This window comes from Suncus etruscus, chromosome 16 (genome assembly GCF_024139225.1).
Source record: "Suncus etruscus isolate mSunEtr1 chromosome 16, mSunEtr1.pri.cur, whole genome shotgun sequence".
NCBI lineage: Eukaryota > Metazoa > Chordata > Mammalia > Eulipotyphla > Soricidae > Suncus > Suncus etruscus.
Window position 1 is genome coordinate 64,748,351 of NC_064863.1, and position 12,969 is coordinate 64,761,319.

A 12,969-nucleotide genomic window follows, 5' to 3' on the forward strand; every position below is an offset into this window, starting at 1 on the left:
TAGATCTCACTCAACTCTCCTCTTCCCAGTTGAATTTGTACTGGTAGAATAAAAAGAGATTTTGGTTTTGGCTTGGAGACAGAGTGGACCATGAGGCAAGAAGCCAGCCAACTCCATAATTTTCTCCTGACTGGCTTGGTTTGTTAATTTTTTGCGGCTACCCTGCTTCAGACTTGTTCATCCAGGTTTAGAAATATGGCATGTAGGGTGATTTCACAACTAGTGGCCAAAAAGGAACCCAAGAAGACCCCAACGATGGTGAGTGACTTGACCCTCTGAGAGTCCATGGTTCAGGTTCCTGTTTGGGTGCTAGTTGTAAAATCACCTCACACACCATATTTCAAACCCCAGGTGAATGGGTCTGAAGCAGGATTGCTGCAAAAAATTAATAAACCACGCTCGTCAGGAAAGAATTATGGAGTTAGTTGACTCCTTGCCTCATTGTCCCACTTGCAGTTAATGAGCTATTTTGAAAACGTAAAACATGGATACATGATGGAAATTGGTGGGGGGAGGCGCGCTCCACACTTGGCAATGTTCACATTCCTAATGAGCTCAGGGAACTAAATGGGATGCCAAAGATCTAACCCAGGTCTGCCTCGGTCGGCTGCCTACTATACTATTTCTCTGGCCCCCCCATGTGATAGAATAAAGAGAATAAAAAAAGAACATTTTAGGAGCTGGAGAAATAGTATATATAGGTGTTAAGTGTCCTTTGCATGCCACTGACTCTGGTTTGATCCCTGGCACAATATGATCCCCCAATTTTCACTGAAATAGCTTGGGGGGCCTAAACACTTCAGGGTATGAGTTGGAAGAACCCTAAGAACTGAAGTAGCACCACATCCTCAGCTCCTTGTATTGAACTGCCAGCCTGGCTGCTGAGATTCACTGGCAGTAAACTCATTCCTGTTAGGGAGCTCCAAATCTCCCCGCCCTCCAAAGAGCTTTTCACAGCATAATATTACATCACTTGACCACTATCTCCAGACATTGCTGTAAGGTGTTACACATTTAAGAGGTTGAAACGACTTAAAATTGCTTTTCTTATCCTGGTTTTCTGTTTTGTTTTGTTTTGTTTTGTTTTTTGTCCTGGAGGGGAGAGGCAACATAGTTGGAAATATCTGCCTTAAAATATAAACCTTCAGTAGTGATTCGCTTTCATTTGTGTTGACTTATGATCACTATGGTGACCTTTAGTTTAGAGATGTTCTCTTTTGCAACTTCCAAATAAGAAGTCTGTTAAGAAGAGACTACAGGAAATTTGGACAAGGATCCTCTTATGTGTCCTTAAGCAGCCATACAACTGCTATGTGATTTTTGACCCTGTTTGTTTGTTTGTCACAACCAGTGGTGCTCAAAGGCAATTTTCTGTTCAGTGCTTGGAGGTCACTCAAAGCGATGCTGGTTGACCCCATTTTTTGCCATATTTTTGCTTATCATTCCCATATGATCCTCACCTAGCTTTTAGGAGGATGCACTGCAAATCAGCTTTGCTTTCTCCAGGCAGCCTGAGTTTGAGCTTTCTAAAGTATCGGATCATTAACATTGACTTTTATTCAAAGAACAAGCAGGGGTAGTTGATTGGGCTATCCAGATGTACACGCAAGCTGAGTCCTCCCAGCAATGTTCAGCATCGATTGGGGGCCTGACAGATTCTCATACTTTCTGATGTGATACTGCTCAAGCCAGTACTGCTCAGAAGGCCATAGGTGCCAGGGCTTGAATGCAGAGCATGGCACCTGTTAAGCATGAGCTTCACCCCTTTTAGTTATCTCCCCAGCCCCTGTCATCTGATTTTTTTGTTTGTTGGTTATCCCCACCCCGTATTGCTCTTTACTCTTATTTTATCATTTTGGATCTCTGATTTTCTTTCTTTCTTTCTTTCTTTCTTTCTTTCTTTCTTTCTTTCTTTCTTTCTTTCTTTCTTTCTTTCTTTCTTTCTTTCTTTCTTTCTTTCTTTTTTTTTGTTTTTGTTTTTGGTTTTGGTTTTTGGGTCACACCCGGTGGTGCTCAGGGGTTATTCCTGGCTCCAGGCTCATAAATCACTCCTGGCAGGCACGGGGGACCACCGGGATTCGAACCGATGACCTCCTGCATGAAAGGCAAACGCCTTGCCTCCATGCTATCTCTCCGGCCCCATCTCTGATTTTTTTTCTTCACTCTTCTATTCCTTCCTTCCTACCTGGCAGTGCCCAAGGTTTACTCCTGACACTGTGTTGAAGGATCACTCCTGGTGGGGCTTGTGGGGCTCAGGAAACCATTTGGGGTGCTGGGGATTGATGCCAGATCAGTTATGTATCAGGCAAGTGCTTGCTCTACTCTCTCTCCAGCCTTCCTTCATGATTATTTGTATATCTGGTCTCAGAAAGGCAAAAGTGAATTTTATTTAATTCTCCAATTTCAAGAATAGTTCTGGGCCCGGAGAGATAGCACAGTGGCGTTTGCCTTGCAAGCAGCCGATCCAGGACCAAAGGTGGTTGGTTCGAATCCCGGTGTCCCATATGGTCCCCCGTGCCTGCCAGGAGCTATTTCTGAGCAGACAGCCAGGAGTAACCCCTGAGCACCGCCGGGTGTGGCCCAAAAACCAAAAAAAAAAAAGAATAGTTCTTCAGAGATATAGGATCTTAAAAAGAGAATTAAGGGCCCGGAGAGATAGCACAGCGGCGTTTGCCTTGCAAGCAGCCGATCCAGGACCAAAGGTGGTTGGTTTGAATCCCGGTGTCCCATATGGTCCCCCGTGCCTGCCAGGAGCTATTTATGAGCAGACAGCCAGGAATAACCCCTGAGCACTGCCGGGTGTGGCCCAAAAAACAAACAAAAAAAAAAAAAAGAGAGAATTAAAAAAAATTTTTTTTCCATAAGCAGACATTTCCATAAAGAAATGTAATATTGGGGCTGGAGAGAAAGCCTGGAGGTAAAGTGTTTGCCTTTCATGCAGAAGGTCATTGGTTCGAATCCCGGCATCCCATATGGTCCCCTGAGCCTACCAGGAGCAATTTCTGAGCATAGAGCTAGGAGTAACCCCTGAGCACTGCTGGGTGTGACCCAAAAACCAAAAAAAAAAAAAGAAAAGAAAAAAGAAGAAGAAAAAGAGAGAGAGACAAAGAGACAGAGAGAAAGAGATAGAGAGATGTAATGCTATTTAATGTCACAGTTTAACTATTTTTTTCCTCATTCTTAGGAACTGGCAACATTAAAGACTCAATTAAACACACAGTCTGTGGAAATTACCAAGCTACACACTGAGAAGCAGGAACTGTTACAAAAGACAGAAGCGTTTGTAAGTTAATTAACTCCTTTATTTTTTTTTTTATTTTTTTTTTTGGTTTTTGGGCCACACCCGTTTGACGCTCAGGGGTTACTCCTGGCTATGTGCTCAGAAATCGCCCCTGGCTTGGGGGGACCATATGGGACGCCGGGGGATCGAACCGCAGTCCTTCCTTGGCTAGCGCTTGCAAGGCAGACACCTTACCTCCAGGGCCACCTACCCGGCCCCTAACTCCTTTATTTTTAACCCTTTTGAAAGGTTGAAAATATAAAGTTGCATCTTATTTTTAATTCCATTATGAAAAGAAGCAGATTTGTCAAAGTATTTTCTCTTTAAGTTGGTTAGTCATCATCCAGGGTTTAGCCATCGTTATTGCCCTTGACAGTATTTATTTGACAATAAGTGGAGTCATGCATTCCTTTACTTAATGTTTATCTTGCTGGTATTTAATTATATCTCTGATCCCTTCTTTGTGTTTTGTTTTGTTTTGTTTGGGGGCAAAACCCAGCAATGCTCCAGTGTTACTCCTGGCTCTACACTCTAGAATTACTTCTGGCAAGTGTACCATATAGGATGCTGGGGATCAATTCTGGGTCAGTAGCATCACAGGCAAGCACCCTACCACTATATTATTTCTCCAGTCCCATGATTCTAGCTGCTATATTTTCTATTCATTTAAAATTATCAGAAACAAGATCAGAGGGATTGTACAACATGTAATGTGTTTCCCTTGAACACAGCCAACCCAAGTTTAATTTCCCCCACACTACTATGGTCCCTGAACTTTTTTTGTTTTTGGGTCACACCGGCAGCACTCAGGGGTTACTCCCGGCTCTATGCTCAGAAATCCCTCCTGACAGGCTCGGGGGACCATATTGGATGCCAGGGTTCAAAGCACTGTCCTTCTGCATGCAAGGCAAATGCCTTACCTCCATGCTATCTCTCCGACCCCATGGAATATAGCTTTTCAAGGTCTTAAAGCACTTTGCTGTGAGGAGTCCCAAGTTGGATTTCTGGCAACACCAGGTTTCTCAATCACTAACCTGAAGAGTAGTCCCTGGACACTGCCAGATATGGCCCAGAATTCTCTCCCTAATTTATAACTTAAAAGTTCTGATTTCCATAAAGTACTAGAATACTGTTCAACCAAATCTTTTGCCTCTTTATAGCAAGGATCACTTTTTTTTTTTTTTTTTTTGGTTTTTGGGCCACACCCGGCGTTGCTCAGGGGTTACTCCTGGCTGTCTGCTCAGAAATAGTTCCTGGCAGGCACGGGGGACCATGTGGGACACCGGGATTTGAACCAACCACCTTTGGTCCTGGAGTGGCTGCTTGCAAGGCAAACGCCGCTGTGCTATCTCTCCGGGCCCAGGATCACTTTTTTCTTATTTGTTCCTCATTTCTATCTGAGACCTGATCAAAACCACTTGTGGGGCCAGAGAGATAGCATGGAGGTGGGCATTTGCCTTGCATGCAGGACAGTGGTTCGAATCCCAGCATTCCATATGATCCCCCAAGTCTGCCAGGAGCACTTTCTGAACATAGAGCCAGGAATAGCCCCTGAACACTTCCGGGTGTGACCCAAAAAACGAAAACAAAACCACTTGTAACATCTTTTGTTTTGTTTTATTTTGGAGAGGAACACACCCATTTTGGTGTCTACTTCTGGCTTAGTTCTGGGGGAATTATACAGTGCTGGGAATCAAACCAAGCCTCCTGAATACAGAGCATGGGGCCAGTAAGGTGGTGCTAGAGGTAAGGTGTCTGCCTTGCAAGCACTAGCCAAGGAACAGTCCGCGGTTTGATCCCATATGGTTCCCCCAAACCAGGGGCAATTTCTGAGCGCTTAGCCAGGAGTAACCCCTGAGTATCAAACGGGTGTGGCCCCCCCCAAAAAACTGAATACAGAGCATAAGCTATGCCCAATTGAGCTGTCCCTAGCCCTTAACTTCCATATCTTTATTAATACTCTGTTCATGATATATATTTCCTATAAGGCCATAGAAGTTTTTACTACAAATAACTTCTTTTTTTTTTTTTTTTTTTTTATGGTTTTTGAGCCACACCAGTTTACACTCAGGGGTTACTCCTAGCTTGGGAGACCATATGGGATGCTGGGGGATCGAACCATGGGCTGTCCTAGGCTAGCAAGGGCAAGGCAGACACCTTACTGCTTGTGCCACCACTCCAGCCCAAATAACTTCTTTTTTTCTGAGCGAAGTCACCTTCAACTTCCATATTTACATTGGCAGTTTCATCGAGACAGTTAGGCTTTGTCTAGCACGTGCCTCACAGCTTCTTCTAGTTTCAACTAGACCTTTATTTTTACATAACTTGTTTTATGACTACCCCCACATGCCAGTGTTTTATAGGGTAAAAAGGCAGGAAAAGATGGAAGAATTTTACTTAAGGAACTTCCTAGAGATTAAGAAATAGCTGAAGTAGGGAGCCAGAAAGATAGTGCAGCAGGTAGAGCAATTGCTTTCACTTTGCCAAACCAAATTCAATCTCAGCACCCCAATGGTTCTCTGAGAACCACCAAGAGTTTTGTCTCCTCTACTCCCACCAGATAACTCAAATAGTAGGGCTCATCCTTAAGTTCCATTCTGGCACCACAGTCCTCCTACCTACCCACTCTTGGCACTGCCAAAACGCCCTGGTGATTCCCCAAGTACTATTAATAGTGGCTTCTTCCTTCCTGCCTTGTACCCTGCCCCCCAGCCTTCCCTTCCTTCCTTCAACTGAAGAGAGATTATTCATCCACAGTTGAGGTACAGAATGTAGTACCAAAGACACTTGTCTTGAATGCTACTGACTTCTGTTGACTCTCCAGCACCTTGTTTCCTGAGCACCACCAGAGCAAAACCATATCCCCAAACCCTCCCATTGCACTGCCAGGCCAGTTGGGCAAAATTTGCTGGCAGGGGTTCCCAGGCCTCTTGAGCTCTAGTTCAGAGAGAGTCGGTTAGCCCTTCAATCCCTTCTATAGTATTTAAGAAAGTACTTGCATTTTATTAGTGTATGACTTTTTGAATATTTGTCTCTGGAAAGATACAATAGGAATATTATGAGAAAAAGACTTTGAAAAAATTTCTTTTTTATTTTTTAAATTATTTAAACACCATGGTTTGCACATTTGTTTATGATAGTTTTTTTCTCTCCACCGTTAAAAAGTTGTTTGTAGTTGAGCTTCAGTCACACAAGGTACAACATCTTTTACCATTACACATTTCCTGCCACCCTCTTCACAGTTCCCACCCATCCCCTTCCCTTTTTCTGTGGCAGACAATCTTCCCTCTTCTTTTTGGATAGGGTTAGATTTTTTTTTCTTGCTAAACTGTATATCTTATCTTATATCTTATCTACCTTGTATATCTTGTATATTAACCCTTGAGCATTGAGTGGGTAGTTTCTCCCATTCTGTGGATAGTCTTTTTATCCTGGTCACCAATTCCTTTGAGATGCAAAAGCTTCTTAGTTTATTATAGTTCCTTTTGTTTATCTTTGCTTCCACTTGCTTGACCACTGGTGTTTCATTCTTGAAGATGCCTTTATCTTCAATGTCATGAAGTGTTCTGCCTATATTTTTCTCTATGTATCTTAGGTTTCAGGTGTAATATCAAGGTCCTTAGTTTATTTTGATTTGACTTTTGTGCATAGTGTTAGAGTTCTGAAGTCACTGTTTGTATATAGTTGACCAGTTTTACCAGCACCACTTTGTATTTATTTCCCTTTATCAAAGACTAATTGATCATATACCTGAGGGTCAGTCTGAGAATGTTCAAATCTATTTCATTGACTTGAGGGTCTGTCTTTATTCCAATACCATGCTGTTTTAATGATTACTGCTTTACAGTTTGAAGTTGAGGAAAATGATGCCTCCCATCTTCTTTTTCCTAAGGATCGCTTTAGCTATTTGTGGACATTTATTGTTTCGTAGTGTCCTGACCCTTCATAGGTTCCATCCTGCCCTCTCGCCTACCTGCCTCTGGCAAGCCTTTCTTCTCTTCCTCTTCTCATTTGCTTCCTCCTCCTTCTTCGTCTTCCTCTTCTTTCTCTTTCTCCTCTTCTTTCTTCTCCACCTCTCCTTTTCCACCTTCTCCTTCTCTCATTTTTTTCTTTAAGACATTATAGTTTACATTATTGCTACTGAAAGGAGATCATGCATATCACTTTTCTGTTGTTGTTATTGTTGTTGTTTTTGGGCCACACCTGGCATTTTTCAGGGGTTACTCCTGGCTGTCTGCTCAGAAATAGCTCCTGGCAGGCAGGGGGACCATATGGGCACCGGGATTCGAACCAACCACCTTTGGTTCTGGATCGGCTACTTGCAAGGCAAATGCTGCTGTGCTATCTCTCCAGGCCTGCATATCACTTTTATCTCCTTTCATCATCCACTTCTTGTCCAGAGTGATTGTTCCCAACTGTTATTGTCATAGTGATCTCTTCTCTGTCCTAACTGTACTCCCCTCCTATTTGTACTAAACTTTCTACCATGGACTGATGATCCTTCTGGCCTTCATCTCTATTGGATATTACCACCATACTGTCTTACTATATATATACCATATATATTCCAAAAACATGAATGATTATTCTATGTCTACCCCTCTCATACTCATTTCATTTACCTAATACTCTCCACATTGATCCATGTAGAAGCAACTTTATGACTTTATTTTTTCCTAACAGCTAATCATATTCCATGATGTAGATGTACCACAGTTTCTTTACCTACCTTTATCCACTCATCTGTTTTAGTGCACTTGGGTTATTTCAATTTTGGCTTTCTGAATAGTGCTGCAATGAACATAGGAATGCAGAGGGCTTTTCTGCCTTGTGATTTTGAGCTCCTAGGTTATATTCCTAGGAGTGGCATTTCTGGATTCTCAATTTATAGAATTTTGGAGGATTATTCATATTGTTTTCCAACAAGATCAGACCAGTTGACATTCGCAACAGGATAAGAGCAGGGTAGAGGTTATTGACAGAAAGAAGTGGGCAGCCACAGAGCAAAGCAGAGCACTCTTCTCTGGCACACCAACCTGGAGTGAAAATGGCTCTTCTGAGTCAGAGGACCCCACTGCTGGTCTATCTGTTACATCATTTTCTTGGGACTTTGTGTAATATTCCATGTTATGAAATATTCTGTTAGAGCTGCCTCAGCACTGGCTCACTAATTACTATCCTGGTGACCTTGGCAGCTCAACCCCGTCTACCTTTCACTCCAATGAGATCTAGTTCCTCCTCACCCTGTTTCCATCATAGGGGCAGTTATGTTCCCTCATGTTTCCAGAGAGAAGCAATGTATTACATGCAAATATAAAAATAAATACATTTTTTGTTATTAGAAATAAAAACAGGAAAACTGAATCACCTTTGGGATTTCATACTAATTATAAACTTTTTTTTAACCACTTTACTTGCAGGAAAAATCAGTTCCTATACCTGTAGAGAATGAAACAGTAGTAACAACAAAAATGACTGATGTTGAAGGAAGACTGTCAGCATTATTACAGGAAACTAAGGAATTAAAGGTTAGTTCATCTATCTAATTGTTGGTTAATAATGTCTAATTGTTGTTTTGGTGTTTGTGTTGCATCCAATAGCGGTGATGAATACTCCTGGCCAAGTGCTTTGGGGTCACTCCACGCCATGCTGCAATGTGAGAGTATGCCAGGCATGAAGAGCTGGGAATTTACCAGATCTTCAGTTTGCTATATATTTATTTCTGTTTATTTGGATATTTTATTTTAAAATTTATTTTCACAATAGCTTATTTTTGTGATATGACGGCCAAACACAAAATATCCTGGGGTAGTAGGGCAGAGAGGTAGGGGTGTGTGTGTGTGTGTGTGTCTGTGGTGTTAAAACCAGTAGGTGTGTGTGTGTGTGTGTGTGTGTGTGTGTGTGTGTGTGTGTGTGTGTGTGTGTCTGTGTGTCTGTGTGTCTGTGTGTCTGTGGTGTTAAAACCCTGCAGAATGAATACAAATTGTAGATGAATGATTTTTACCCACTTTTCCCCTAGAATGAAATTCGGATATTGTCTGAGGAAAGAGCTGCTATTAAAAAACAGCTGGATTCATCAAACAGCACCATTGCTGTTTTACAAAATGAAAAAAACAAGTTAGAGATGGACATGAAGGATTCCAAGAAAGAACAAGATGACCTCTTGGTGCTGTTGGCTGATCAAGATCAGAAAATATTTTCATTAAGAACAAAGCTAAAGGACTGTGGTCACCCAGTAAGATTGAAATGTTTCTCAAATGTTTTGTTTGTTTGTTTTTAAGTATCTCTTTTTGACTATAATAGAGTATGGAATTTTTTGCCTATATGGCTATGCTATCATTGCTTTTATATTGCTCAGTGAGTTGACAAAATACAGATTGTGGGGCCTAGAGATAGTACAGTATGTAGGGCATTTGCCTTGTAAGCTGCCAACCCAAGTTCAATCTCCTGTACCCCATATTGTTCCCAAGCCTGCCAGGGTTGATTCCTGAGCACAGAGTCAAGAATAAGCCCTAAGCATCGCTAAGTATAGTCCAACAAAGAAAAGACACAGATTGAAGAACAAATAAAACTCAGAGGTTTGGGCACATGTTCTGTATGCAGAAGTCTGAGTTCTATTCCTGCTTCTGCATGGTCCCCACAGCACCTCCTAATGTTGTCTAAAACAAAACCACAGATCAGGTACAGTTACCATCATGTTAGCTAAATTATCTAGACAAAGTTTCCTAAACTTACTCATGGATTGCCCCCCTTTTTAAAGGAGAAAAAGAAATCACTCAGCCCCACTCATAACCAAATCTATCTTCTGTAAGCAAACAAGCAGAAAGTACCCCACAGTGCTTCCGAGGCACCACCACAACCACAGCTCACCCTCAAATCTCAAGCACCCTCCAGGAGCACTGTCATCCACTTTAGGGAAACATTAGTCTAGAAAATGAATTGGTTCAATTGCCCAACATGATAACAAGTTCAAGATCCAAATGTGCCCTTCTTTTTTACTGTTTGGTTCAGTTTTGTGTAGAGAGGTGTTAACAGAACAACCCAGTATATCCATTTCATATTCAGAAGACAGGAATTGAGTCTTCAGTCAAGGAAATCAGATGCTTTGTGATTTATAATAATTCCTAGAATAATGAATTTATTAACAAGGTCTATACTATTATGTGTTAAATGTGAACAAATCTGGGACCAGAGTCATAGTACAGGGAATAAATGTCTCTTGCCTTGCACTCAGCTGACCCACTGTCAATCCTCAGTACCTCATATGATCCTCAAGTATTGCCAGGAGTGATTCCTGAGTTCAGAGCCCAGGAGTTAGTCGGGATAGCAGATGTTGCCCAAAACAAATAAAATGTAAATGCATATTTATCATGTTAAAATATGTTACTTTTTTTTAGGATGAAGATGAAGATGAGCTTTTGAGTGGAGAACAAGATGAAGAGAATGATGAATTTGAAGAGGAGGACAAGAACTAGGATATCTAACTTTAAGATCTGTAGGAATCATACAGATCAGATTGTTTTTTGAAGACCAAGTTTTAAGACCTGCTTTCATCTGCCTCCACAGAAAATAAAGATTTAGAACACCATTGGAAGACATTCTCTAATAAGACTATTAATGTATTTTTAAAATAATGCCACCTATGTACCTTTATGCAGAAAACATGTCTTTTCTTTAAATTAAACAATTCCAGAACAGAATTTTTAAAGAGCTTCAAACAGCAAAAGTATACCATTTTAAGGCTTGTGGTGGCAGTGCTATTTGCCTTATTAGTTCATTGGTTGTTTACATAAAATCTGTATGTGTCTATTCTACTTTTCAGAATTTGTGTCTGAGTACTAACACATTTGATTTATGTGTATTGGAATCATTGTTTCTAAATTCAGTGTTGGGATTCTTAGCTGATGATTTTCTTTGAAAGAAAATCAAGGCAAGAAGGCTGAAGAGATAATGTCTATCGCCAGCCCTTCGTTCCAGTGTGACTCCCAAGATGGTCAGGATATGACACTTTGAACAAGTGCCTGACACTTGTTAGTAGCTGCAGTCTGGACCTCAGTGAAGAGACAGAAGGACACACAGTGATATGGAGGCTGTTTCTGAGAAATCTGACAATGGCATATTAGCATGTGGTTGGTTTGGGTTTTACTTTAAGCTAAACATCTAAAATTAAAAGCTCATACAACTCCAACTTACTGTTATTTGATTATCATAAAACATTATGTTTTTTAGTTTTAAGCAGACCCATCTATGATTTATATAATTTATTGGCATTTTTGCTAAATAAGTTTAAGTAAGATAATAGATTTATAAAAAAACAAATGAAACAATGTGTCAAAATTTAATGTTTTCATAATAAATAGATGTTATGTTCATGTAATCCCTGGTATGGTTTCCTTTTTCTAGATGTCGAGAAAACATTTTGTTATTAATTAGAGGATCCCATAATATTGAATGGGGTATAATTGGGAGAACCGCGAAAGGGAAAGGGCTTGGAGTTAGGTTTGCTATTTGTAGATTGAGCATTGGAGCTGTTTTAAGCAGGTATATTTATTAAAGGCAAAAAAGTCATTCCTCTGGCTTCAAAAATAGTTTGAGCAGTCCATTAAGGGACATTAAGCCATTTCTGCAAGTCCTCTTCAGGTATCCTAAAGGGAGACAGACAGCTGTGATCCTGAGCTCTGCAAGCACAGCCCCTCCTTCCCCCCACTGTTACCCCACTGTCCTGAGATGGCTTCCCTTAACAAAGGACCACAGGACCATTAACTGACCAACTCAGACCATGAAGTGAGCCTATAGTTAACACCACATAATGAAGAGCTGGCTCTTGGTGTATTTCAGACAAATGGTACATGGATAAAGAAAAATGGGACAGGGGACCGGAGAGATAGCACAGTGGCGTTTGCCTTGCAAGCAGCCGATCCAGGATCAAAGGTGGTTGGTTCGAATCCCCTGTCCCATATGGTCCCCCATGCCTGCCGGGAGCTATTTCTGAGCAGACAGCCAGGAGTCACCCCTGAGCACCACCGGTGTGGCCCAAAAACCAAAAAAAAAAAAGAAAAAAAAATGGGACAGGAATAAAAGACCTCAAGGGAATATCTGAGACTTTATGAAAGAAACATCTGCAAAATCAGTGATAGTTTGTGAAGCTCAAATCCCTCATCCTAGCTTGGAGTAAAGAAGACACAAGGAAGCTTTGTAGCAACATGGACTACCCTGGTGCCAAAAGGATGTCTTCTGAATCACAGGCAGTTTCTGCCTCAATTGTACCAGAAACTGGCCTCTGCCTTCAGCCTGATTCTTACATCTTCAAACCCCCCACCATATTCAATGCTCATCACAGTAAGCCTTATGAAAATAAATATCATAGATGTATTCCCTGCAATTTAGAGTCCATAGGTAAATAAGGCCCTTTATGCTTTTACTATGCACTAGCCTTACCTCCCTCAAATACATTTTAGAGTCATACCAACATATTTGCTGTTAACAGTACAAAATATGGCTTTTTCACTTTTGCTTTGCTTTTGCTTTTTATAAACCTTATTAAAGCCTGTTTTCATGTATTGTGAGCTCTAATAGAATAATAATTATAAATGCATCTAGCCTTTAAACTGTGGGTGCCCCTTTCTGCAGGGACACTTATTAAGATATGCTTATTCTTTCTTGGAGGGAGAATGCACATACACCAAAGA

General features: G+C 41.1%; 1 protein-coding gene across 2 annotated transcripts in view; it reads left to right on the forward strand.

Moving 5' to 3' along the window:
- The window catches only part of USO1 (USO1 vesicle transport factor), a 90,768-nt gene extending 79,111 nt beyond the window's left edge, over positions 1–11,657 (forward strand). For both annotated transcript variants that reach the window (XM_049790244.1, XM_049790245.1), the window contains 4 exons: positions 3,185–3,283; positions 8,701–8,808; positions 9,300–9,515; positions 10,678–11,657. In XM_049790244.1, coding sequence (XP_049646201.1) covers positions 3,185–3,283; positions 8,701–8,808; positions 9,300–9,515; positions 10,678–10,755 — 501 coding nt within the window. In that variant the 3' untranslated portion in view covers positions 10,756–11,657. The remainder of the gene's footprint in view (positions 1–3,184; positions 3,284–8,700; positions 8,809–9,299; positions 9,516–10,677) is intronic.
- The last annotated feature ends 1,312 nt before the right edge of the window (positions 11,658–12,969 follow it).